The 27,889-nt window shown below is 42.1% G+C and overlaps 1 protein-coding gene across 3 annotated transcripts; it reads left to right on the top strand.

Moving 5' to 3' along the window:
• Positions 1 to 60: 60 nt before the first annotated feature.
• ANKEF1 (ankyrin repeat and EF-hand domain containing 1) lies at positions 61 to 27,889 on the top strand. 3 transcript variants are annotated; one of them, XM_039528265.1, is made up of 10 exons: positions 61 to 199; positions 2,842 to 3,229; positions 4,017 to 4,216; positions 8,129 to 8,278; positions 10,426 to 10,549; positions 11,473 to 12,292; positions 18,917 to 19,143; positions 22,825 to 23,015; positions 25,550 to 25,684; positions 27,609 to 27,889. In XM_039528265.1, the coding sequence occupies exons 2-10, from the start codon at positions 2,884 to 2,886 to the stop codon at positions 27,759 to 27,761; spliced, it is 2,346 nt and encodes a 781-aa protein (XP_039384199.1). In that variant the 5' UTR covers positions 61 to 199; positions 2,842 to 2,883; the 3' UTR covers positions 27,762 to 27,889. The 3 variants fall into 3 exon arrangements, with proteins under 3 accessions (XP_039384199.1, XP_039384201.1, XP_039384200.1); XM_039528266.1 differs by lacking the exon at positions 61 to 199 and adding an exon at positions 2,218 to 2,236; XM_039528267.1 differs by lacking the exon at positions 8,129 to 8,278.

Consider the following 27,889-nt stretch of genomic DNA (forward strand, 5'->3'; position numbering starts at 1 on the left):
AGCAGCAGCGCCCGGGCCAGGCGGGGACGGGGCAGGCTGGCATTATGACGCACGTGCGGGCGGGGCTGCCGGTTGCCATGGGAGCTGCGGGCTAACAGCCTCCCGCGCGCTGCCTGTCCCGGGGCGCGCCGCAGCCCCTCCAGCGCGCGCGCGCGCGTGCCTGAGCCATGCCGCCCGCCCGGCTGCTCCCCCGCGGGAGGTGAGTCCTGGGCTCGTGCTGGGTCCCAAGGGAGCACGCGCAGGGGCCTCCCGCAGTGCATGCGGGGCAGGACCCCCCCCCCGCCCCCGCCCGGGGTGTTTCAGTGGGGTAACGTGTTCTGCAGGGCCTGAGCCCTCGTGCGGTGCTGGGGGTGCAGCGCCAGTGCTGCGGCCCGCCCCCAGAGGTGGCTGCATTTTAGCAGTGGGGCTCGCTGTGGGGAACGTTTGCCAAGTTCTTTTTTAGGAGGAGACGTGCAGTAGAAATGCAGCGTGGCTGCCCCTAATGCCTGCACTCCTGCAAATACTGACACACGCACTCCACTTAACCCTGGCCTGGGCAGGAGGGAAGCCGCGGGGCTGGCCCATCCTTTGCCGATTCTGGTTTGTTCTCCAAGTATCCCTCATTAGAGTTAGGGAGGAGCATGTCAGTTGGAAATGTATGTTAGCCCATCACTGTGTGAATGTATTTCTCATTAATCTTAATCGATGTTGCAGAAGAATAGATACATTAAGCCCCTACTCCTTAACTGCAAGGTGTGCTTAGCCCCAGGTCTCCCAGGTGGCACTCAGGATTGGCCCTTACACCCCAGTCCTGCAATGGATCTGCACAGGCAGATACGTGCGCCAGTGTGGAACCCTGCTACCTTCCATGGAGGTCGACCCATGAGGAGCTCAGAATAGGAACGGGAGATTTAGCAATTACAAATTAAAAACAGACACTGGAGCTGACTTTTAATTTTCTAGATGGGTGCATGAGTCAGGTGTGAAGTCCCCACAGTGTCCATTTGCTTCTACGCTATACAGTATATCTCTGTTTAAACAGAGCATTTTTTGAGAAGTGACATACAAGTTAAAAATAAAAGGCTTAGAAGGGAAGGGGATATCTAGCTGAGCCGTACCTGTAGCCTTGTAATTATTTGCTGTACTGGGATACATTTTCATCAGACTTTGTTGCTCATCTCCCAGTAAACATCAGTCAAATGTAGTCTTTATTTGTGTAAGGGAATAAACACACGAGGTATTGTTACTATATTAAGTTCTTTTATGTCATAATATAAGGCTCATGCTTAGATACACTGTCAGTCTGTAAACTAATTAGAAATTTTAAAATGCCTATTTTTTTTAAAATACAAAGTCTCTGATAACGTTTACTGATTTGTGACATTTACTCCTTTTTTAAAAGCTAAATTTCAAGTTGACAAAGTAGTTTCAGTGACTGTACCTGTCCTTGAATTTCTCTGCCAGTTTTTGTGGTTTTACATTTTCCAGGGTTCTTTTTTTGTTTGTGTGTGTTTCTTTTTGTTGTTGTTGCTGGGTGTGTGTCTCACACAAACAATGGGCAAGGAGCCAACAATATACACAAAGTGCTGACACATGCACACACTAAAGAGGAAAAAACATTTCCCTTTTCTAAACTCTTAAAGCCTTGCTCTAGCAAAGACTTATTGTAATCCTTGAGACTATGTTTGTGAGTAAAACAAAGTGCGTATGTAGGTGTTTGCAGGTTTGTGCCTTAGGTGTTACTGATAACAATAAGGGGGGGGGGAATCAGGCAGCGGTGTGATATTTTTACAGTTGATAATGGCCTTTGAGAAACACAGTGGGGGAGATTTTCAAGGGCACAAGGGACAAATAGGCCCCCACCTTCCATGGAAAGTCAGTGAATGGGAGTTGGACATCATCTACTCACACTTGCATGCCCTTGAAAAGCTTCCCCTTGTGCATCTAGCTAGTTTGGCAAGTTCCAGGCCGAAACAAGAATCTGCTTAAAAGGATCTTCCTACTAATTGGTGCACTGGAAAAATAATTAAACTGAAATTAAAATGTTTTTTGATTCTCAACCTAGTCCATCACAAAACCACGATGGAATCTGGCACAATTAGCTAGTGTCTCCCTCATTGTTTTTCAAGAGAGAGAGAAGTGTTACAGGTTTGGATTTAGGTTTATTGGCATAGCTATGTGAGATGTTTGCCAGAGTGTACCTGGCTCAAGGCGATGCCATCAGTCCTTCCTCCCAACAAAGAATAATACGTCACAGGTAAAACTGATTAAAACTATGTAATGAGTTCAGTTCCTAATATTTGCTTAACAACACAGACTAGCAAGATGCTGAACAATATTTAAAAAAAAAATCAATACCAGTGTAGTTGCAAATTGCACAGAATTAGAGTTGGTGTTGGTAACATCACCTGTGTTTTAACGTTCCCTGACACTTCCCATTTTAGTATCCTGTTTTCAGTTGTTTATAACTTTGACAAACTGTAACGGCTTGGGCTGGAATTTTCCATGCTGAGTGTTTGTCTGAAACTGAATTATTTAGAAAAGTTTCAGCAAAAATGGTTCAGTTATTTCCACGAGTGAGTTTAGGGGAAAATGTTGGTTTTTTCCCCAATTTAAAAAAAAAAAAATTGTACAACCATTTTCACAAGAAATTCCAACTCCTCCATGCTTTGGAGCAGGGATTTGAAATTTGTCAGGGAGGTTGTGCTTGTGTCAGGGGTGTGCCTTCTGCGGCTGTTGTGAAAATCTGCTAAAATTGGCCAAATTATAATCCTCTAAATAATCAATTTGCACATGCTCAGTAATGATGTTAGGAGAATAACTTCATACCTGTTTTTTTTGTGTTGTTTTTTTTTTGCCCAGAAAGCATTCCCTTTGAAGAAGACTAGTTTCAGTTGATCAAGGATGTCTTTGACGGACAAAAGACTTGAAAATTTGCAGATCTACAAAGTTCTCCAATGTGTTCGCCAGAAGGACAAGAGGCAGATAGAAAAGCTGACCAAACTTGGATTCCCAGAACTCATTAATTTCACAGAGCCTGTCGATGGAGACAGTGCCCTTCATTTGGCATGCATCGCAAATGACATAGACATGTGCAACTTCTTGCTGGAGCAAGGAGCTCATCCAGATGTTCAAGATCGAATGGGACGCACTCCTGCAATGAAAGCAGCCGAGCTAGGCCATGACTTAGCCTTGGATAAACTAGTGAAGGCTGAGGCAGACATGACCATAGTTGATAATGACGGAAAAGGTAAAAAGAGTCCTGCTTAATCATATTAGACAGAAAAAGTATCTTTGGAGCCAGAATCAACACAAATTGCAATCCTGCTTTCTCACCACATATCATGTGCCAGCTATGTTTGTTATGTCCCCCTCTAGTGGCTGGTCAGCATAGTGGGTAAAAGTCTTCTGCTGCAGGACCGTTCTTTGGCTCATGTAGCAAAGGTCTGTGGCTTGAACATCCTGAGATTCAACCCAGGGTGGGTGTTCACTACACATCCAACCCAACAAAGCCATTTTTCTTAAGAGCTTTTGTGGTGTTGAAAGTGAAGACATTTTTACTGGATCAGGCATTTAGGTTGTAGCTTCTCCAATTGTTAGTTTTATATGTGCCTAACTCTTAAGGGTCAGATTCTGATACCCTCACTCTCATTGAATATTGCTTTACTCCACAAGTGGTCCCGTTGAAATCCCAAATATCATTTCATGTGTTCATTTCTTAAGTCCTCATCCTGTAATCTGATTCAAATGAACAGACCCTTATGCCTGAGAAATGAATGGGTCTCTATACTGGTTCAAGGGGTCTGTCTGTGCAGATCAGATTCCTGAATCAGGGCCTTTCCTGTTACACCTTCTACCCCGATATAATGCTGTCCTTGGGAGCCAAAAAATCTTACCGCATTATAGGTGAAACTGTGTTATATCGAACTTGCTTTGATCCACCAGAGTGCGCAGCCCCGCCCCCCGGAGCGCTGCTTTACCGCGTTATATCCAAATTCGTGTTTGTTGCTTAACAGCCATTTTGTTTTTTGTTCCAGGTGTTTTGTTTTACTGTATTTTACCTACGAAAAGGCACTTCCGCTGCGTTCAGATTGCTTTAGAATACGGCGCAGATGTTAACAACTGCACTATCGATGGGAAGCCAGTATTCCTACAAGCCTGTGAACAAGCACACGAGATTAAAGAAATATGTCTGAAATTTTTGGAAAGAGGAGCAGACCCCAATGCGATAAACCTAGTAGGAATGTTCCTATAATTAAATATGTATACATACTCTTGTAATGCAGTTGTAAGACCACTATAATATATGACCATAAATCTTTAAATTGAAATAATAATGAGACACATCAGGTCGTTAACTTCTGGGCAATGCACAGATTACTGCCACTGATAGCACCTCCATCATTCTTGTTTTATTTTACTGAGGTCCCACACCTGGATCATTTATCTCCTGTTTTGGATTTTGGTAGGTTGTGATCCAGTTATTTATATGCATAAAAACAACCAGGTCATCTCCTCAAATGGTGTGAAGTGCTATCACCCGTTGACTTCAGTGAAGCTGTGTCCATTACACTGGCCGAGGGATCTGGCCTATTGTTTTAAATGTTGAAATTATATTCAATAAAATTAGAAGCATAGTGTGGCCGGCCCTGCATGAGAACCAAGGCAGTGAGATGTTACAAGAAACCGTATCCTTTACCCTCCTTTCCACCTGCACAGCTTTGCAAGGGGCAGCCATAATCCAGGTCATTTATTTGTTTATCCAGTACAATGAGACATTTTAAAAAATCCAGACCAGTGCTCAAGGCACATTCAACGTTCCATATGTTTCAGGTAACCACAAATCCAGGAGCTTATCCTCATCCCTCTAGTTAAAGTCCAGACATTCCTCATGTGCCCACAAACACCATCCCTCACCGCGTTTTTGTCTCCCAAGATGACCATGCATGAAAGGTCAAGAGACTCAGGCTATTTCAGCCCAAGAGAGGAATGAGTTCCAAGCCATTCACAGAGAGTGCTCTTCCAGCTGCCCCTCTTAATTAAAGTGTGGGGGCCTCCAATTGGAATGGCTTTACTGACTGTGGGTGATATGAGCTCCAGTGTGCAAAGAAAGGAGAGTGTTAGTACCACAAATGGTGCAAGACACTCCATAGAGAATGGCTTAGGGATATTGCCCTGCTCTCCCTTGGTATCAGCTGGTGGATTGAAGCTGGAACAGGGACCTGCTTGCTATGCCTCTCTTCCCTCCCCCCACCAAAAATCTTAATAGCACTTCTCCACAATAAACTCCCTGAGCCCCACAAGACACATTCAGCCGGCCTGGAATTTGCACAAGCATAATCACTCCAGCCACTTGCCAGTGTCGTGGAAAAATTGACCACACCGATGATTTTGGGCCAGACACACTGAGGCACCTTTATTACAATTCTGCATAAAGGGAAGGTCGGCGTGTCCCCATACAAGGGGGTCAGCCGCCTTACATAAATCACATAGCTTTAAGCTTATAAAGGTAAAAACCGCAACGCGTAATCATACATTACAAATTTTATGAGCCTTATTTGGTATAATTCTTATCAGCAAGCCAATCAGAGCCCCTCTGGGGCCGTGACTCGGACCCTTCACCATCTAGGGGTTTTCCTGTTATTGTCCTAGAGGCTCCTGCTTTCGCCACGTCCTCCTTCTTGCGTTACCTTCTCTTGCATTATCTTATTGAGTACTAAATTACCTAATGCAATTATTTTCCAATAGAGTTGTACAATAAGCACTTTTCTAACTGAATGCCCACCTACTTGCGGTTTTCATTGTACAAGACTCTTCTGCCAAAATGCTGTTATCCTAGATCAGGTTACCCAATTACCAGTAGGCGTGGGTTCCCTTTTTTCTCCTGTTGGCCTTTTGATTAAGCCATGCAGGCTCCTGATCGTGCCACACAAGCAAGCTCTTACAATTTTTTTTCCTATGCCTTAAGGTCAAGCTGGCCTAACTATATGGCCTACTATTGCTAGCTTAGCTTGGGACCAGCTGGACACAGTTCGGGGCAAGGCATGCAGGGTCCCTGAAAATCCTCATCACCAGCAATACAGCAGCTACTTCCAAATATACCCTTTGAAATAGACCAGAATAACGGATGAACAACCAAATTTCTTTACTTATTAACTATTGAGTTAATCTGCTTGTTTTTATTGGGTCAAAAAGCAGTGCAAAATTTAACCATTTTTTTAATAAGATAAAAGAATCCCTGGCACCTCCTCCTAACAGTGATAGGCAATGAGGAACATTTTAATACCGGAGCTTAGCCGTAGGGAATTATTTTCTGCTCAGTCAGTATCTTCACCACTCCCTAGGACAAATAGTTTCCTATTCACTGTGACTCACCGTTTGGTCCTAGCTTGTACAGAATAATTTTCAAAGGAAGAGAGTCGCACTGCCTGGCTTGCATGTCCAGGGTGATGCCAAGGGGAAGGAGATTTTATTTCCTCCACCTCTGGCCAGCTAATGATACTTTACCTGACTGGAGAACACTTATATTAGAGTGCTTCACAAATACACACATATATATATGACTCCACTGAAATGTGCCTGCCTCTGGGGTGTAAAGAACAACAGCATAATGTCTTAATAATTCTAGACTATATTCCCCTTTCACATAAACACATTTGAAAGAGACAAAACGTGCAGGCAGCTATGTAGAAAGGTAGAGATCCAAGTAATTCTGCAATACACACTTGGATTGGTGCCTAGCCCCAGGCATCAATAAACCCATCATGTACAGCCCTATCCTGTGGTTATCTTACTGGAATTCCAGCATAAAGCCACACTCCAACATGCGGGTCTGCAGTAGCAAGTAAGGGGCAGAGCGTGTGCCACTGACTATCTAAGATGTGTTATGCATAAGGAAAGGTCTCTGGGTCACCTAAAGCCAGACGTTCCTAAGAGTGTGTATTCTGTTGTAACAAAATGTGTACAAATGTCATGCATAAATGTGATGTTTGTACTAGCATATGCTAGTTTTGCTTGGGAATATGAGAATACTGGTGGAATTCCCCAAACCCTGCCATCTTCTAATAACCCACCTCCTCCTTGACAGAACTGGTGCACTGAATCAGTCTTCCCTTGCACGTCCATCTTACCACATGGACACATCTAGCTCAAGTGGTTTTCAGGCACATTTTGCAAAAAGTTCTTGGTATTGGCTAGAACAGTTGCTCTCAACCTTTCCAGATTACTGTCGCCCTTCCAGGAGTTGGATTTGTCTTGCGTATCCCCAAGTTCCACCTCACTTAAAAAGTGCTTGCTTACAAAATCAGACATAAAAATACAAATGGCATAGCTCACTATTACTGAAAAATTGCTGACTTTCTCCTTTTTACCATATAATTATAAAACAAATCAATTGGAATATAAATATTGTGCTTCCATTTCAGTCTATAGAGCAGTATAAACAAGTCCTTGTATGAAATTGTAGTTTGTACTGAGTTCACTAGTGCTTTTATGTAGCCTGTTGTAAAACTAAGCACATATCTAGATGAGTTGATGTACCCCCTGGAAGACCTTTGCGTACCCCTGGTTGAAAACCAATTGGCCAAAGGAGCCTATGGTCCCGTGTCCCTCTCTAGGTCATCTGTGACATGGAAGAACAATGGTACTCTGTTTTAAGTCTGTATCCACAGCTGTGGAACTCCTAAGCAAGATCCAACAAGCCCTTTGCGTGTAAGAGAACAATGTCAGTTGCTGGGTGAGGAGCACGTCACTGAATGGCTGAGCTGAGCTTTTCTGAATATCTAGGGGCTGATCCCACAAACATGCCTCTGTGTAATTTTCCTCAAGTGAGTAGGCACAGTGACTTCACAGGGACTACTCATTTGAGTAAAACTACTTGTGTAGTTACTTATAGGGTTCGGCTTATGTGGCTTGATCCTATAGCTTTTACTCAAGAGAAGACAGTGGGACGGCTCACATGTTTTAAAGACTGTAGGATTAGGTTTTTAAAGGTGACCTGCAGAAGACTTTTGAAATTATTGGGCTTGCACCCACTCTTCTTTGCTTCTTTATGATGCATAAAGGAGGCCTTCAGTTCTTCTGTCCCCTTGTGACACTGGCTTGGGCTGTCTAACACAAAAACAAACGTAAAAAGCTGTTTAATTTGCAGGCTACTGGTCGCACTGCCTTAATGGAAGCAGCAAGAGAAGGTGTAATAGAGGTGGTGCGTGGCATACTTGAAAGAGGAGGAGATGTTAACATATTTGACAATGAAAGACACAATGCTGCACATTTTGCCGCCAAAGGAGGCTTTTTTGAGGTATCTTTGTTGATAGTACTGAAACTTAACTTCAAAGCTACTCAGCCTGTTTTTTTCCCCCCAAGCCAAGCAGCTTTGCTGATTAAGCAGAGAAATCAGTATTCATGAATGGCTTCTATTAAACCATCGAAGGGAATTTAGAAATTATGGTATTTCTCTTATAAATCGGCAACAATTTCCTGTGAGGTACCTATAAATGCATGTTCCTACTTATATCTGTTGCGGGTGGGCCCACCAGGGCAGAGGGGTCTCACAAGGCCGTGGGTCGTGGCTGTCTCTCACGAAGGAGGTGTTGCTTGTAGATGCCCAGTGAGGGGGAGCGGCTTCTTTTCTTCCCTGTTGTCCCTAAGGCATGTTCAGGACAGCTGTGGATTTGACCTCTGTAATTTCAACAGAGGTGGGGGAACTGATCTGCAGCAACTACCCCCCCATTCCTACCCCAAAGATCTCCACATTTCTGCTATAGAGAAGCCTGAAGGCAATGCCCACCCCATTAGTACCATGTTGTTTGGATCTAGGGTCACTTACTGTAGCAGTATTGTTCTATCTGTCACAGGTAATTGCCTCTTAAAACACAACAGCCTTGAATGGGTTGGTGGTAATAGGGATTGAACGTGGGCTCTCTGGATTTAAAAGCACAAGCTCCAACTGCCTGGCTAAGGAATCACATAACTATAGCAACCTCATAAACTTTTCGATGTAGACTAATCAGTGGAGAGGGACAGAGAGCTGCGCAATGTGGGCATGGATTACACAGTATTTCAGTTAGGGCTGTCAAACGATTACAACAATTAATTGTGATTAATCGCTGTTTTAATCGCACTGTTAAACAATGATAGAATATCAATTTAAATGTATTATAAATATTTTTGGATGTGTTTCTACATATTCAAATATATTGATTTCAGTTACAACACAGACTACAAAGTGTGAAGTGCTCACTTTATATTATTCTTTTTATTACACATATTTGCACTGTAAAAAAGAGAAACAAAAAATAGTGCAGTATACAAGTCGAAGCATGAAGGGGCATACTAATGTTTAGCATATCTGGTACATAAATACCTTGCAACGCTGGCTGCAACAGTGCCATGCGAACACCTGTTTTCACTTTCAGGTGATGTTGTAAATAAGAAGCAGGCAGCATTGTCTCCCGTAAATGTAAACACACTTGTTTGTTTCAGTGATTGGCTGAACAAGAAGTAGGACTGAGTGGACTTGTAGGCTCTAAAGCAGGGGTCAGCAACCTTTCAGAAGTGGTGTGCCGAGTCTTCATTTATTCCCTCTAATTTAAGGTTTCGCGTGCCAGTAATACATGTTAACGTTTTTAGAAGGTCTCCTTCTGTAAGACTATAATATACAACTAAACTATTGTATGTAAAGTAAATAAGGTTTTTAAAATGTTTAAGAAGCTTAATTTAAAATTAAATTAAAATGCAGAGTCCCCCAGACCGGTGGCGAGGACCCGGGCAGTGCGAGTGCCACTGAAAATCAGCTCACGTGCCACCTTCAGCACCCGTGCCATAGGTTGCCTACCCCTGCTCTAAAGTTTTAGATTGTTTTGTTTTTGAATGGAATTATGTAACAAAAATCTACATTTGTAAGTTGCACTTTCATGATAAAGAGATTGCACTACTGTACCTGTATGAGGTGAATTGAAAAATAGTATTTTTATTTTTTTTACAGTTCAAATATTTGTAATAAAAAATAATATAAAGTGAGCACTGTACACTTCGTATTCTGCATTGTAATTGAAATAAATATATTTGAAAATGTGGAGAAACAAAATAATATAATAAATTGGTATTCTATTATTGTGTAACAGTGCGATTAAAACTATGATTAATCACAATTAATTGTTTAATCGAGTTAATCTGTTTTGAGTTAATTGCTTGAGTTAACTGTGATTAGGGTGACTAGATAGCAAGTGTGAAAAATTGGGACGGGGTGTGGGGGAGGGTAATAGTCCTCTATATAAGAAAAAGCCTCAAATATCGGGACTGTCCCTATAAAGTCAGGACATCTGGTCACTCTAACTGTGATTAATTGACAGCCCTAATTTTAATTATTAAAGTTTAAAAAAAACAAAAACAAATCCCAGTCATTTTAGTGCAGGGTTTTTAATGGCATTGACTTTGCTTTTCTAGATCCTAAGAATTATTTCAGCTTATAATGGAGATGTGGGGCTCATTGCTATGAATGGGAACACGCCACTTCATTACGCTGCTGCTGGGGGGTTTGCGGATTGCTGCAAATTTATAGGGCAAAGAGGTAAACAAACAACGTGTATTTACATAGATTATACAAATCTTTGCTTGTCTTCTGTGCTAAATACAGGATTTCACTTCTCTATAAATGGAGGATTTGACTTTCCAGAACTGTCACAGTTGCACTTGTAATGAGCATTTAATCCACTGACAAATATAGATTGTCAGGAAAATGTTCCTAGCTGTGTGGCTGTGAGCCTGTAGAATAATTCTCAAAGGAGGCAGTGGATGCTCAATAGATTTGAGTCATTTAAAACTATGCTGGGCTAAGTATTTAGGCATACACAGGTGGGAACGATATTCCATTAGCATTGGGATGGATTTAATTCTTTCAGAAGTGAGTGCCCACAGCTGCTTTTGAAACTTTTACATTTCATAGGAAAATAATCATTGTATCAGTTAAAGGGATTGATCCAGAGCCATTGAAATTAACGGAATGACTCCCCTTAATCTCCATGTGCATTGGATCTGGCCTCAGAGAAGCTGTGGTCATACTGACTAAAATCAAATTCAGTGACACACCTGGAATTTAACACTGTTTCCACGTGAACCTGCAAAATCTGTTCATGCTCTGTTCATGAGGTCCAAACATTTTAAGTGATGGCACCACACATAGCCAAACTGCAATTCTTGGGTACAGAATCGTGAGTTAAAAATAGTATTTCAACCTTAGCTCTGCTCTTCATGGCTTCTTTTATTGGTTTAAGTAAAATCTTTAACATTTTCAGCGTAGTATTTGTATTTAATAATTATCCCACTCCCTAGTTAAAAAGTGCATTTAATAGTTCTGTCTAGATCCCAGACCGTATAAAATTATAGACCCATGTTAATAATTATCTGCAGCAGTTTGCGGCAAATCTGAATTAAGACTCAGCTAGTTTTATACGCCATCTTGTTTTTGCAGTAAAACGATTTCTGTATGTTTAGGTTGTGATCCAAAATGGAAGAACCTACTAACAAAGACCCCAAGAATGACTGCCAAAGAAGGTGGTTTTAAAGCAGCATCAAAGGAACTGCGCAAAATTGAACGACTTCATGCTAAAATCTCCAAACCTGGACCGAAAGAAGACAATCCTCGCTGGGCAATGAGGTTGCACGATTGGTCCTTAGAACACCAGACAGCCCTTCGTGAGGCATTTGAGGTGGTGGACAGAGGGGATGGAACAATAAGCAAAGATGACTTTGCATCAATTATTCAGGAGAAGTGTGAGTTTGTGGATCCTGAACTAATACAAACCGTTGCCCAGGCACATGATAAGTCTCGTGCTGGGGGGATTAACATTGAAGAGTTCTTTAAAGGTTCCAAATACTTGCAAAAAGCCTATCTCATTTCGTCTTTTGGACCCAAAAAGAAGAAAGGGAAAAAAGGAAAAGGCAAGAAAGGCAAGTTCTCCATCCCCATGCCCATCTGCGTCATACCAGAGAGCTTGTGCCCACGCCGAATAGATGGCGGGACCTCTATGTACATGATTGAGACCTATCAGAATGTGACCGATGGTAACCGCTTTCATCGGGATCACCCCCCTGAACATCCTTTGCAGGATGACTCTGCGTGGTACATTGATGAGCCGGAGAAGACTTACACCAAGATCAACTATCTTACTAAAGCAGGAGACATTGTGTCACTGAAAAAAGCATTTGAAGAGGGGGTCCCAGTGGACATTAGAGATGTATATTATAAAACTCCTTTGATGGCTGCATGTGGAAGTGGAAACATGGATGCTGTGAAATATCTTCTAGAGAAGGGGTAAGTTTTTGTGAGGAGGGTTGTTTTTGTTTTTGCACAGTGTATATATTTGATAGTCACTTAGACACAAAAGAAAAAAAAGTGGAGATATTTAACTTTATTTTTAAGAATTTGCATAGTGTTTATTACTGGACAATCAAAGCATTGCAAGCAGTAATGAATTTAGCTTCATAACGCCCATGAGGTAGGGTATTGTTATTATGATCCTTGTTTTTGAAACAGAAGCACTTAAAGGTGATCTTCAAAGTTGGCTAAAGCCAAGCTTATGCTCAAATAAATTTGTTAGTCTCTAAGGTGCCACAAGTACTCCTGATCTTTTTACGGATGCAGGCTAACATGGCTGCTACTCTGAAACATTTTCAGAGTGTTTGCTAATTTAGGGGATCTGAGCTTTTGGTCTTTCAGAAGTGCCAACATATCCAGTTGAAGTCAATGGGATCTGCAGGTGCTTAGCACCTCTGAACATCAGCCTTGGCGTGTCCCAAATTGGGCATTCCAAAAATGGAGGCAGTCAAAATTAGTGGATGCTTTTTGAAAATGTTGGCCTAAGTGACTGGCCGAAGGTCACACAAGCAGTCTGTAGCAGAATTGGGAATACATCCTAGGTCTCCTGATTGACATTGCCTTTAGAGGCAAAGGTGTGAATGAAACTGGTGCATAAAAGCATTACTTCTATTCTACAGCCACAGCGGACTGACACGTGTGCTGAGTAGATCAGGCTTCAGGTTGTAGTCAGACACTACTATCTAATATATTCACCACTTTAAAAGTTCTGCAGCAGATTATAGTCAGCAGACACACTAGGGAAATCTTAATAATAAAAGGTAGGGTTTTTATTTTGAATGATAGTTAACGATTCATTAAAGTAATTTGGAAGATGTTCCCTTAGGCATTTATCTGAATGACTGTAGGGCTATACCAGAGCATGACAGGGTGTCTGTTCAAAGAGGAGAACAAAAGAGCAGTATGTTATGTTATATGCAAAAATCGCTACACACAAGTGTGATGGGTTTTTAAACAAACCTTTTTTTTTTAATTTTAAAGACAATGACATTTACATTAGCATTACTCTCTACATGTAGCAATTCCCATTTCCAAGGGTGAGCAGTTACTTTAGGGGGACCAGACAGCAAAGACCCCAAAATCGGGACTGTCCCTATAAAATCGGGACGTCTGGTCACCCTAAGTTACTTACAATCTTAGGCTCTGTTGTTAGTGAAGCCTTGCTGAAGTTGGTACGTGCTCCTGTATCTGTCAGCTTCACCAGCAGCTTCTTGATTCAGCAGACCTTGATGTTGTTCATAAAGCCCATGGGCTCGGTTCAGTGCCGAAGCGCTCAGCCAGGTTCGTTGTCGACAAAGCACAGTTCCAGTGCCCCATAGGAGCTACAGGTACACCACTATATGTATGCCTGCGACAATGGTACCAGCTCAATCAGGACACTAGGATCCGGTCCCCTAGGCCAACAGAAAGGTGCCCCTCCTATGTCTTCTCCTTTTATACACCGATATAAAGAAGTTCCATATTACATTCCATATGCTTTTCATTATTTTCTTGTACCTTGCACCTGCTAGATTTAACAAAACATCCTCATCCATTATCCTGTCATTCCCTCAGTATCTTACGAGGGGTCTGTCTGTCCCTGAACCGTCTCCTGGGAATGTGTTCATGCAGTTACATGAGAACTCTGGGTGTTCCTGTACCATCCTCTCAGGCCTGGAATCTGCTTACCTGGTGTTAGCTAATACCTGGTGCATTGACATTTTGCCAAGGCCAGGCTTCCTCTGGTTCACAGCCTTTGGTTCTTACTGTTAGCTGTGTGTAGGGCTCCAGTAACACCTATATTGCCTACAAGCCCCAATCCTGAAGAGGCTTAAACTCGTGCAACTTAATGCATTTCAGCACTCCCATTAACATTGATGGGACATTTCTAAAGTTACGTACACGTTTAAGCCTGTGCATTCTTGGGGTCCAGTGGTTATGCTCATTGGGCCAGTTAATCTTTACTGACGTCATCAAACCTCCATTGAGTTCAATGGAGTTACAGCTAGGATAAATTTTGCCCCTTATGTTTAACATTTGGACCTTGTAACATGGTAAAGCACTGTTAATTTGGAGATTTTAAACAGACAAAACCAGGAAATTCAGAGGTAAAGTGCCATAGTAAATGTCAGCTTTGTACCTTTCGGCAGGATAGAATTTCAATATGTGGTGAAAATATTGCTATGGGAATCTAACTGGGCTCCGTTTTATAACATGGTCTTTCAACAAACCATATCGAGTGGAATACAAAGTGTTCTGTATGTTCATCTAAGGTTCTAGAAAATGGTGCAGTTTGAACAGAAATCGGCAGTGCGTGCTGTGGTTTATTTGCACGGTTTTGCTGGAGCAGGATTATAAATCAGTTTGATTAAAAAAAAATACAGCAAGAGACAGTGCTAACATACAAGTCCTGTGTAAATCAACGTTATGCCCTCCCTGGAATTCTCTGTTCAGATCTGATCAGCTTGTCCCTAAAAGGATAAAATAGAAGCAGAGGGGGTTCAGTGAACAGATGGAGAGAATAATTGCAGGCCTGGAAAATATTGCATATGAAGAGAGACTGGAAGGCTTGTGGCTCATTGACTCCAGAAAGAAGATGAATAGGAAATGATAGTGATGTATAAAATAATTAATGGTATGGAGATGATTGAGCACTTCCCCTCCCGCACTTTCTTACACGAGATCAAGTGTTATCCAATGACACTGAAAGCCAGCAAATTTAAACCTGGTAAACAAATAACACTCAATTATCCTGTGGAACTTATTGCCAAGATGTCACTGCGAGCAAGATTTCAGTGGGATTTTAAAAAAAGATTAGACATTTATATAGATTACAAGAACATCTAGGACTACATTAGTAAAGAATTTAAAAGACATGTGGATGGAATGCAAACCCTTGTGTTTCAGGGCATAAAGTCACCTTTTGGCCAGAGCCGTTTAGGAAGAAACTTATCCTGAAACATCTTATAACTGCGGGGTTTCTTGCATCTTCCTGTGAAGCATGCGGTATTGGCTCCTGGACTAATGTTCTAATGGATGCTTCAGTTGAGCAATTTTTTACTCCTTGTAAACCCACGCAGTGGGGCTTCTGAGAGGCAGCAGCCTTGGAGAGGATTGTGGGAGGAGCTTGTGGCTTGTTTGAAAACAGGAGGGAGCATCTTTCCCCCCTTTGATAACTGCGAAGGAACATAGATGAAGTGAGAAACCAGGAGAAGTGGCTGATGGAGACCCTCCTGTTCTGAGCTCCACCTGAGGGAGGTGTCCCACAATCAACTGGGTCCCAGTCCTGCACAGATGGACCCCTGCATGCATGCAGGGCCTCATTAACTTCAGCTTGCACACAGGTGTCTGCATCCCTGGATCTAATTGCGTTGGACTGAAGACAGTCCTTCAGACCACTGCATTTCTGTTAATTCAGTTCTTTGCATATAAATTTTCATTTCCAAAAAGTAAAAAAAAAAAAATGAAGAGTGAGTAAAATAAAAATCAAATGCAAAAAATATGAATGGGGAAATATTAAAAAAATGAAATTAACCAGAAGGGAATATGGAAGAAGGAGGGAAAAGTCTGAATATGAGATGTAGAAAGTGTAGAGGCATAATCAGAGTCACTATTCAGGTCACATTTTATGAAGCAGCTATGTCAACAATATTGCAGCAATTTGGATTATTTCTGTTCTGTAGTAAAATAAAATATTGATATTCTTTCTGCTAGCCTAACTCTTATGCTTTCTTTCAAGTTGCACATTTCACTTCTGTCATGCCATCATTGCTGTACTGCTGTGTAGGATAAACTGGATAAACAATACTGAAAATACACTCCCTCCCTCCCCCCTGATTACAGCAGTGTGAAGTTTTTAATACCAATCTTGGTTCTTTCTAGCTCTGAATAATTAAAGAAATACTGTAATTTTCTAACTTAAAGCTGTCCAGGCATGCAGTGTTGGATCATCAGCTTGTATAAATCAGCATAGATGCTCTAGTTTCAGTGGAGCTATGCTAATTTATGCCAGAGGTCTGGCAATTTATAATCAGAGAGAGGCTGTTTAGTGTTAAAAGCAAACATGAGTATTATTTGATCCTACAATAACGTACTGTGAAATCTGGGTAGTAAACTACTTGGTCACATCCCTTTTAGGATGTAACTAGTTCAAAATAAAATCAGGTGCACTGACTTAAAAAAAAAAAGGTTGAGAAAAATCTAAAGATGAGCTTCCTTTTCATGTCTCCTTTCCCTGTCATCCCTATTTGGAATCTGTAGGCTGTAATTCTTTGGGCTGTGGAAGAATATTCAACAGATGAAAATGTTAAACTGGGAGGGGAACTGAAATAAATGATGTAACTGGACTTTAGAGATAGTACCTGGCAGAGTTTCTGCCCCACATCTATTGTGGCCTGTCCCTTGGGCCTTGTCTTCACTGCTTCAGTTAGCTCAAGTTAACCTAGCCCCAGTGAGCACAGCCACACTGTAAAACAACACTGCAGTTACACAGTGTGGTTGGATTATCGGGTGATGAGTTACTGTAAGTCACTGCATCCTAGGGTTTAAAGCACCATTTAACTTGACCAGGACATTTTTGTGAGTGGATGGGAGTTGAGGAAAGCGTAACCCTTGGACGATCCCGTGAGCTAACTGTGTTGTGAAGACATGCCCTTAGACCGGCTTCGTTTTAGGCCCTGATCCAGCTCCTTTTGGAATTGAATGGAAATTTTACCTTGGGCTTCAGTGGAAGTAAGATCTGTATTTAACCCATACTCCCTCTTTCCCTCCCTCATCCCCTCACAGACTTCTTACTTCTCCTACCCACAGCTCAAGTGCCCGTTCTACCTCTCCAGGTACGTCTACACTTGGAGCTGGGGGTGTGATTTCCAGCTTGCAGGGACGTGCGCTAGTGAGTGTGCTTAAAAATAGGGTGTCACCATGGCAGCGCAAGCGGTGAGAGGGGCTCGCTGTCCCAAGTACATACCTAGGGTCTCAGCTGGGTTTGTACTTCGGGGGCCAGCCCCTCCTGCCAGTCCTGCTGCCGTGCCTACATTCTGTTTTTTCAGCGTGCTCACTTGATCAGAGCTAGCACGAGGATGTCTCCTCAAGCTGGGAATCCCACCCCCACTGCAAGTGCCGATCTCGTCTCCTCTTCCTCTTCCATCAGAGGCAAGATCACAGCTTGCCCTGTGTGCCCGTACAGGGGTGTGAAGTGCCTCCTCGCTATCCTGAACGCTGTGGAGAGAGCAGCCTTTGTAGGGCTCCTACGACCCTTCCTGTGTACAGGGAGGCAGGCCCCTGAGCGACATGGAGAGGCTGGGGCTCTGCCCCCCATAATGAGCCAACACAGCTGAGTCAATTCACATGAGAAAAGTAAACTCTTAGTCTAGCTCAGTGGCAGATTCCTTTCCCCTGAATCATTGCTTCTGAAGCAGCAGAGCACCATGCAGTCCCTTAACCCAGGGCAGATTTTAAAGTGACAATCAACCTGAATTGTTCTGGTAAAAAGCATCTAAGAATGCTGATCTTCTGTTAAAGAATGTAAAACACAGCCATAAGGGTGAGAAGTAGTGTTCCAAATGGAAGCCAAAGGTAGCAGCACGATAAAAGCGACATGTTTGATTAGTGACATGAATCATTGACAACCCTATTGTTCCCCTCCTTATGGAAGCATTCTCGCAGTCATGTGAGCCGGCACCGTACAGCTCTTCCGAAATGGGAATCATAGGACTGGAAGGGAGCTCGAGAGGTCGTCTAGTCCAATCCCCTATGCTTATGACAGGGCTAAGCATTATCTAGACCATCCCTGACACGTGTTTGTGTAATCTGCTCTTAAAAATCTCCAATGATGGAGATTCCACAACCTTCCTAGGCAATTTATTCCAGTGCTTAACCACCCTGACAGTTAGGATGCTTTTCCTAGTGTCCAACCTAAACCTCCCTTGCTGCAATTTAAGCCCATTGCTTCTTGTCCTATTCTCAGAGGTTAAGAAGAACACTTTTTCTCCCTCCTCTTTGTAGCAACCTTTTATGTGCTTGAAAACTGTTATCATGTCCCCTCTCGGTCTTCTCTTTTCCAGACTAAACAAACCCAGTTTCTTTCAATCTTCCCTCAGAGGTCATGTTTTCTAGACCTTTAATCAAGATGGTCAGGGATGTAACCCCATGCTCTGGGTGTCCCTAGAGGTGAAATGGTTTGAATCTGGGATTAGATGACAGGGGATGGATCACTCGATAATTGCCCATGTCTGTTCATTCCCTCTGAAGCAGTGGTTATCAAACTTTTGTACTGGTGACCCTTTTCACATAGCAAGCCTCTGAGTGCGAACCCTCTTATAAGCAAAAAACACTTTTTAAATATATTTGACACCTTTATAAATGCTGGAGGCAAAGTGAGGCTTGAGGTGGAGGCTGAAATCTTGTGACCCCCCATGTAATAACCTCATGACCCCCTGAGGGGTCTTAACCCCCAGTTTGAGAACCCCTGCTCTGAAGTATCTGGTACCAGTGACTGTCAGAAGACAGGACACTGGGCTAGATGGACCATTGGTCTGACTCAGTATGGCCATTCATATGTTCTTATGTTTTATTTATTTACAGGGCTGATGTAAATGCAACTGACAATTTCAAGTGGACTCCTCTGCACCATGCCTGCCATGCAGGTCAACAAGACATTGCTGAACTGCTTGTGAAGTCTGGAGCAGTGATCGATGCAGTTACAATCAACAATGCCACCCCATTGATGAGAGCTATTGAGAGCTGTAGACTGGACTCAGTGCAATATTTAATTGATTGTGGTGCAAAAGTCCAGATGGAAAACAGAAAAGGTAAATACCCACATTATTTGTGGTCACTTTCGATTAAAACGGCCGTAGAGGGTTTGGGGTTTTTCTCAGTTACACATAAGCTTTGTTGAGACAGTGGACCGTATTGTAAAAGAAATAAAATGAAGTGGTATGTTCTTTGAGGAGCCGGCGGTACTAGATTTCTGGTTGTTGTCAGCATGGTGTGCTGGGATACAGTCAAAGTTGTCTGAGCAAATTTAGCAGCCATGTTCCTATTTCCCAGTGTTTAGGGTTTTCGTTTTTACTATGTGGAACCCACATTTTGAGAACATTAAGAACAGCAATACTGGGTCAGACCAGTTGTCCATCTAGCCCAGTATCCTATCTCTGATAATGGCCAATGTCAGATGCAGGAGCTTGGGGTTCGGTCCCTGACCATCTTGTCTAATAGCCATGCCTATCCTCCATGAACTTCTCTCATTCTTTTTTGAACCCCACTATACTTTTGGCCTTCACAACATCTCCTGGCAACGAGTACCATCAGTTGACTGTGTCTTGTGCGTGCATTTGTTTTAAACCTGCTGCCTATTAATGTCACTGGCTGAATTTCATTCTTATGTTACGTGAAGGGGTAAATAGAACTTCCCTATTCACTTTCTCCAGACGAATTGTGATTTTATAGACCTCTATCATATCCCTTAGTCATCTCTTTTCTAAACTGAACAGTCCCAGTTTTTTTAATCTCTCCTTTATGGAAAATGTTCCATGCCCCTAATCATTTTCGTTGTCCTTCTCTGCACCTTTTCTGATTCTAATGTACCTTTTTTGGAGATGAGGTAACCAGAACTGCATGCAGTATTCAAGGTGTGGGCATGCCATGGATTTATATCGTGGCATTGTGATTCTTTCTGTTCAGGATTTGTGTCGTTTTGTGCTTTTTGAAAAAAGTGAGTCTCAGGAGTTTTGGGGTTCTTTTTGTTTTGATTTATTCTTTATGTGAAGATTCAAACTTAACTCTAGGTTAACAGAGTTTTTTGCAGTGTAACAGAGTGTAATTGAAAACAACTCTGCTAGGACTGTAGTGGCTCCATGGTTTGCAAATCATTATTAGTGAGTACAATAATGAGGGAATGCTAGTTCTGTAAAGCAAAATTGTAAAGGTTTTAATTGTGACCACCTGTAATGGCCATTGTATTTTTACTTTTAATTCTGTATGTGGCACTTGTTTGATGTGCTTCTTCCTGTTTAGCAGTTGGATAGATATTATTCTGTGTTAGCAAAAGTGACAACAAAAATTATCTGGATTTATACAGAAGTTATTACCTTCTAGCAGCAGTAGAGACAGGGATCTAGTGCAGCTCTGTTAGTTTACTTGGTTTTCACGTGATGTAGTGGGAGAGTCTCATTAACTTCAGTCTGCAAAGGTGTCCAATAGCTGTCATGCATCAGAAATACTCCCAGTAACATAAACTTTATTAAATTAAAAATATATTGGCTGGGTGTTTTGGCCATCTGCTGGTATGAAGATCCAACTTATTGATGTAGTCTTGTCCCCATTGACATCAGCTGGTAGGGTGACCAGATGTCCCGATTTTATAGGGACAGTTCCGATTTTTGGACGTATATAGGCTCCTATTACCCCCTCACCCCCGTCCCAATTTTTCACACTTGCTGTCTGGTCACTCTATCAGCTGGCAAACTCCAGGGAAGGAATTCTTCACCTGTACTCCGGCCCCTATGCACTCTTATGTCACCATGCAATATCCAGAAAAGGGCTACAGGACAATTCTTCTGGTGAAGGTCAGTAGCTCTACACAGGTCCCCTTAGAAGCCTTGGCATAGAAGATGTGCTGGGGCAAGAAGGGAGACTTCACAGCTTATTCCTGGAAAGGGATTCTGGACAACTCCAGATTGCAGGCTGTTGTAGTTAGAGCAGCCCTGGAGGCCACTCTAGATTGTGCTGGAGGCTGCATTGCCTGCCAACCAGACCAAAATGCCAACACCACAAAGGTGTCTTAAAGGCCTCTTTAATTCATGCTGTTTAAGTAATAGTAAGGGGACAAGTTTGTTCTGAATAAAAGAGGAAAAACATGCTCCAGGTGTAAATGTCACTGTGGGCCAGATTTTCAAAATAGCCGAGCATCCGATGCCTAAATAAGTAGTTGGATTTTCAAAAGAGCATTCGAACTGCCGGGTGCTGAGCAATCTGGAAATCTGGCCCTTATTTAGGTCTGCAACTGGAAGCTGAGCCCTTTTGAAAATCTGACTCTGTATATGCATCTTCTGCTCTGTTCTAATCACACCTCTGTGGGCAAACAGTTTTAAAAGTAGTGGGGAAAAACTTTTCATACTAGCCCTTTCTAATGGTTAAACAAACTTAAAACCATTCCCTTCATGAGCTATAGTGCACATTTAGGGTTTGTTTGGTTTTAAACTATTGTGAAACATTTTAGTACTTTCTGTAAGGTATGATTATGTGAAATGTCAAAATTGTTGACTAGTGTGGCTTTATTCCTGGGTTGAGACGCACAGCAGCTGTTCAACCAAAACAATGATTATATGGGAGTTCTGTGATCGATGGAGCTGGCATCATTTACAATGAAAACTTTTATTTCTGTTACTGACAATTTTAATCTTGTAGTTTTGGTTTTTTTAAAAAGATATGGGAGCATCTATGAGGGGATAAAATGATTGATCCAGAGGGCCCTCAGTAGAGCTGATTTGGGAAACATAGCTTGTTGAAAAACATAGCTTTGTCAAAAGTGAAACTTTTTGCAAGAAAGGGTCGGTTTCGCTGAAGCTTGCATGAGAAGGTTTCTCAGGTCCATGGGGCACTATCTGGTCAAAGGGTGTGTGCTCCCCCTCTTAACCCCCACACTCCCCCAAATAGGTTGGTGTTAGGGTGCTCACTTGGGATGGGGGTTGAAGTCACTGTCTTTCTCAGATCCCGGTGGAGGGTCCTACCTACCAGACTATAAGGTGTTCTTGGATGTGGGGAGGGGAGTCTCTCTGATTTTTTTTTAAAAGGAACAAATTCTAAAGATTTCAGTCCCCTGCCCCCCAAGTGTTAAACTGGATTTTTTGTTTTTTGAAATCCTAGAAATTTTTGTGGGGCCCCAAAACCATTCCCTATCCAATTCTAGGCCAGAGCCTTGTAATTCCCACTGAGTTCACTGGGAACTGCAGGTGCTCAGCTCCACTGAGTCTTGCCACAGAGGAATAACTTCTAAAATGATGGTGTTCCATTGGGGGCCTTAAAAGAGGTGGAGATCTACTCTAGCCTGTTTTAAAGCCTGCAATATGCTGACGGCTTCCTGAGAGGGGTTGAGTGCCTCCAAGTAAAGTCAGCATCTTGCTGAATTCGCTTCTACGGGAGTTCAAATATAAACAACAAATGTCAAAAACTATTACAAGCAAAATGACCAACCAAATAATACATGTGATACACAGTTTAGGGGCTTGATCCTGAAAACCCTTAGTCACATAAATAGTGCCTTTAGTACTCCTTCCTGCAAGTATTCCCATTGATGTCAGCAAGGCGGCTAGCATGAGTGAGCACAACTCATGTGTTTCATGGTTAGCAGGCTTGATCTCTCATTGAGTTCAGTGAATTGCAGTGTCATTATGCAATTATGGTGATCAGTGCCACCGTTTATTTTTATGGCTACTGACAGCGATTCTTATCAGCAACTTTGTTTGCTTTTTGTTTTTCTTTTTTAAAAGGCCAAAATACTTTGGACATTGCAAAGGCGTACGCTGACTTTAGACTAATTGACCTGCTTCAAGAAAAACTGGACCGTTTGCCAAAACCACCAGAAACCAAAGCAGATAAAGGGAAGAAAGTGAAGAAAGCTGGCAAGCCTAAATCAGCCGCGAAGCCCACGCGGGGGGAGGCTGAAACTGCAAAAGAGGAGGTATGATAGATAGCCTGGGGTAATGAAATACAGCCCAGGAGGCGATTTGATTTGCCAGCAGTTACTCAAATGCTCATTTTCTTCATTTATTTTCCAGACTAAAGCTATAAAGATGCTCTACAAAATACTTACGCAAACCATGCTAGCACTGTCACCGGTGACTGTGAGAAAGGATTAAGGCATTGGGTATCTGGGATTGAACCCCGATCTCCTAACTCAGGCTTCCTTGTATGACCTTGGGCAGTTCCCCCTCCGAGAAACGGCTTGTCTATTTAGACTGTAAACTCTTTGAGGGCAGGGACAGTGCCCATCACACAGGCCTCTAGGTGCTATTTTCGTATTAACAAAAGCCCGTGCGGCTTGCCCCCAGACAAATGGTATAAGGAGCATTTCAGTTCCACGGTAACTTGAGCTTGCTTTTCTGTTTCTCTGGTCCCTGAACCCCTGTTTAGCAGCACTCTCCTCACAGTTACCAGTGCCCCGTAAGGTACTGCTGTCACACCCGCTACCTACTGGCGTCATGTAAGTCACTTTTTGCCAACATGACTCCATTTTTTAAAAAGTTTTGCAATACCCTTATTTACTATCCTGGAAGATGCAGCATGAGATAAGGTTATTAAAGATCAGACTTTCCAAAATGCAATCTTGGTGGTGGTGCAGGCTGGACTGGGTTGGAATTTAATTCTTCGAAAAGTCTGCATGCTTCTGAGCTGACCTGTGGTGAGAGGGATGATACCCTGAGAGTGTGTGCTGGAGGTTTGTACCAAGCAGACGTATTGATTGAGGGGCAGTCTGGACGTCACAGATCTGGAGAATGTTACAGAAGAAGAGCTCAATTGTCAGTGTTTAGCTGCAGCTCTTTAGTGCAACCCCTCTGGCCCAGCAGGAGCTGTGGGAAGCATTCTGCCTAATCTTCAGACTAGAACAGGAATAGCGACAGTTTGCTTCAAGGGCAGGGTAAAGAATTCAGAGGGAGCAAGAGCCTGGCAGCATGAACCGTGAGAGTGGAGAGCATTGCAGATAGAAGAACTCAGACACAGGGTTTATTGTTATTATTTGTATTACTGTGTAACCTAGTAGCCCCGATTATGGACCAGGACCCCATTATGCGAGGTGTTGTACAGACACCGAACAAAAAGACGGTCCCTGTCCCAAAGAGCTTTCAATCTAAGTATGTTAGGTGTCTTTCCAAAGGTCACACAGGAAGTCTGTGTCAGAGCCATGAACAGAACCCAGAGCATCAGAGTCAGACCTTTACCCACAACTTCAGCCTTCCTTTCTGCTAAGTCACACAGTCAGTACCCAGAACCCTGTGGTGCTTGCGTGGCCTTGGCTGTGTCAATAGATTTGGCCACTGAAAACGTGCAAGGAACATAATCACTATCCAAGTTGTGGGCATCAAAATGTGTTATTGTAGCACGTGACCCTCACCAAGAGTATTTACTTCGTTTAAAGTCTGTACTTTGCAACATGTGGTTTCTGAATGACACTCGCCTGCTGCTTTGAGCTCGTGTGGTACTCGTTCATTCATCAGCTAAAACTGTGGATTGGGTAATTATCTTAGTGCAGGATAGCCCACTGTCCTGCCTGGTGTGTGATATTCCAGGAATTGTGGGTTCTAAATACAAGGTAGAGAAATGTCCTTTTCCCTCATATAATCTTTACTGTCATCATGATTGTGATATGTTAAAAGGAGACCTGACCCAAAGCCCTTGAAGTCTACAGGAAGACTTCCATTGAGTTCAGTGGGCTTTGGATAAAGGCCCTTGACTTTTTTTTCCAGTAGTGAGTCTGCAGTTATCACATATTCCGCCTTTTCCGATGTTGAGCTATTTGAGTCATATTTTTCAAACCCTGCCTCTCTTCTGAGTGTTCTTTTCCCTGGTGTGTTCTCTGCACCCCAGCCAGAGCCTTGAGTCGCTGATCTTCCCCCCAATACACATTCTAACACCAACGTTAGCAACTTCATCATAGTTAAGGCATTTTCAGTCATGACTTTCTTCTGAGTTTATCAGCGCTGCTTCTTAATCAGCCCCAGGGGACGTTATTTAGAGATGCAATGTAATTATTCCCTCCGGGACTAAAAGTGCTTTCCTTACAGCAATCCTGCCCTTGACAGCCTAGGGAGAATGTGACTGAGACTAGAAGTTAAACTCTAGTTAACCCCCCTGGTGTAGATGTCCTACGGGCTTTTTCTTTGCAGGCTTGCTAGTTAATACTTGTGATACATGGAAAAAGCATCAAGCTTTCTAAACTTGTCAACCAATTATTTTGCAAATGTATTTTGCAAATTCATCTGTAAATTCCCAAGAACTGCATCCACCTGCCTGATTCTTAAAATGCTTCCCTCATTTTTATTTCCAATATAAATCGTTACACCTTTTTTTAAATGGTTCAATAATAAAAATCCTTTCTAGAATAGATACACACACACACATCGATCTGGCTGTCTGGTAAAAGAAATATCATACAACAACTAGTATGAACAGTGTTTGAAAGGGTGACATATTTGTCTTGTGCTTAAACTTTTGCAGCCACCTCCACCAATCGTAGAAAAATCTATTTTTGAAGAAAAGAAAGAATCCCTTAAGGACAATGTTATTCATCTGAATTCTTTAATAACCAGTGGAGCTACTAAGAAAGTTGATATCACATTCACACCCAGAAAAGTAAGTATATTAGCAGAGCCTCATACTGCTGCATTTTGACACTGAAATGAATATGACAATAGACCTGTATTCTCTGCTGGTGTAAATATCTACAGCTTGATTGAAGTCAAAGTCAGTTTAGTGGAGCTGAACCCATTAACACCAGCAGAGAATCTGGCCCAGTATATTCAGAAATCTCAAAAATATACAACTTTTATTTGCATGATTTGGAAACATGGCTTTCATAACTAGTGTCACTTTGCTTGCTCTGCTTAAGAGAAATCATTGTGTTCTGACTCTAGAAATTAATAGCCTTCAGTATTTTTATTACAAATCAATTGATCAAAGAGCAACAACCTTGTAAAAATTCAGGTGGTTTCTCTCTGAGAAAGATGCTTTCCAATGTTGACAATGAAGTTGTATAAGGGTGTAAGGATGATGCTAGAGTACCGGGGTTAACTCCAGATCAGCTTTCTTCACCTCTTCTACAGCTATTAAGGGGAAGGGATATAAGAATGGCTGCTTTGGAGACAGAGGGGAGAGTACCTTTAGAAGAAAGGGCTGTCATTTGTCTGGCTTAAATCCATTCTAGGGAGTCTTTTTCCTTACTTGTCAGTTATGTTATTATTTTATTTGACTTTGCTGTTATAAACAATAATCTTTGAAGAAAAGACCTTGCTGAAGACAACTGATTTTTTCCTAGTCATTCTCCTCTCCTTCATAAATTAAAGAAATTATAATTAGCCCGTGGAACTCATTGCCACATGATATCGCTGAGGTCAACACCGTAACAGGATTCAAAAAGGGATTAGACATTTAATGTGGATCCATTGTTACAACTGTAACTATATTAAATGTATGTTAAAAATAAGTAACACTTTTAAAGGCTGTAAACCCTCATGCTTCAGGCATAAGTTGACTTCTAACTGATGGGGCTTAGGGGGAAACTTTCCCTTTGGGCAAGTTATCCCATGACTGCACCTTCCTCTGAAGTAGCTGGTGCTGGCCACTGTTGGTGACAGGATACTGGGCTAGATGGGTCACTGTTCAGATCCAGAACGGCAATCCCTGTGTTACTGTAACAATTAACAGGTGATATGCACACCAGGACCCCATCAGTTGCAGGTGAAATCTGTGGGAGTTGCACATGCAAACTGACAGAACCGTCAGGCTCCAGTCCTTTTTCAAAGCATGTTTGTAAACATTTGTCCTCACTTACAATGCTCCATTTGCAATAAAGGTCTGTGGCCTCCTCTTTCACACAAAGCTGCAGATTTTGATGCCATCACTGGCTATTCAGCAGGAGTGCTGGACACCCATTTCTGTCTATATCAAATATTCATTGTCAAGCGACAATGGTGAAGTGTGTGTGGCATATGCTTTCCGGCAGCTATTGAAGACGTTTGGAAATTACATTGGGGAACTCTCTGTCACTATGATGCCTTTCAGCTGGGAAAGCTATTTGGTTATGCCAGGTATGGAAGCAGGAAGCAATGCTGGATGTGCCCTCCCATGCCCACGAATATTTTACTGAATGAGGAAGAGGTTTTGTAACTATACAGACTATTTTTAGGATGAGATTTTTAAAAGTGTCTAAGGGACACGGTAGGATTTTCCAAAGCTTATAAGTGAATTAGGTTTCCAGTTCCCATTGGGAGTCAATGAAAGTTAGGCGTCTAACTTCCTTAGGTGTTTTAAAAAATTCCACCCTTAATTGGCTGGAAGTAATGTTATATGAGGGTGAATTCCAGGATTCAAATCACTAATCTCCCAGCTGATAAAGCAGATATTCAACTAAATAACCAATAGTTTGTCTGTCTGATATTGATTCTAATTTTTTAAAAAAACTATATAAAAAATGTTAAGACAATTGCATAAGCATTATTAGTAAATTAGAACATACTAGCACTTAATTATTACAATTCTATTTATCTTTGTTTTCCAGACTTGGAGCCCAGAAGCGACAACAGCCAGTCTAATAAGAAAGCGGGAATTGCATCGTGAGCGCTTTACTTATGAGGTGGATTTTGAAGACTTCATGATGCCATTTAAGAAGAATTTCATGGGAAAAGCCCGTGCGTTAGAAATGGCGTCTTAAATTAATTCATGCTGTTCTTTGCATCAAAGTTCAGAAAGGGCTTAAAAGCAGAGGCTCCTTTTTTGAAGACTGAATCATGTTACCCTTATTTAATGCCCCTCAATTATGATAAAATTGTAGCAACACTT

Source organism: Mauremys reevesii, linkage group 3 (assembly GCF_016161935.1).
Source record: "Mauremys reevesii isolate NIE-2019 linkage group 3, ASM1616193v1, whole genome shotgun sequence".
NCBI lineage: Eukaryota > Metazoa > Chordata > Testudines > Geoemydidae > Mauremys > Mauremys reevesii.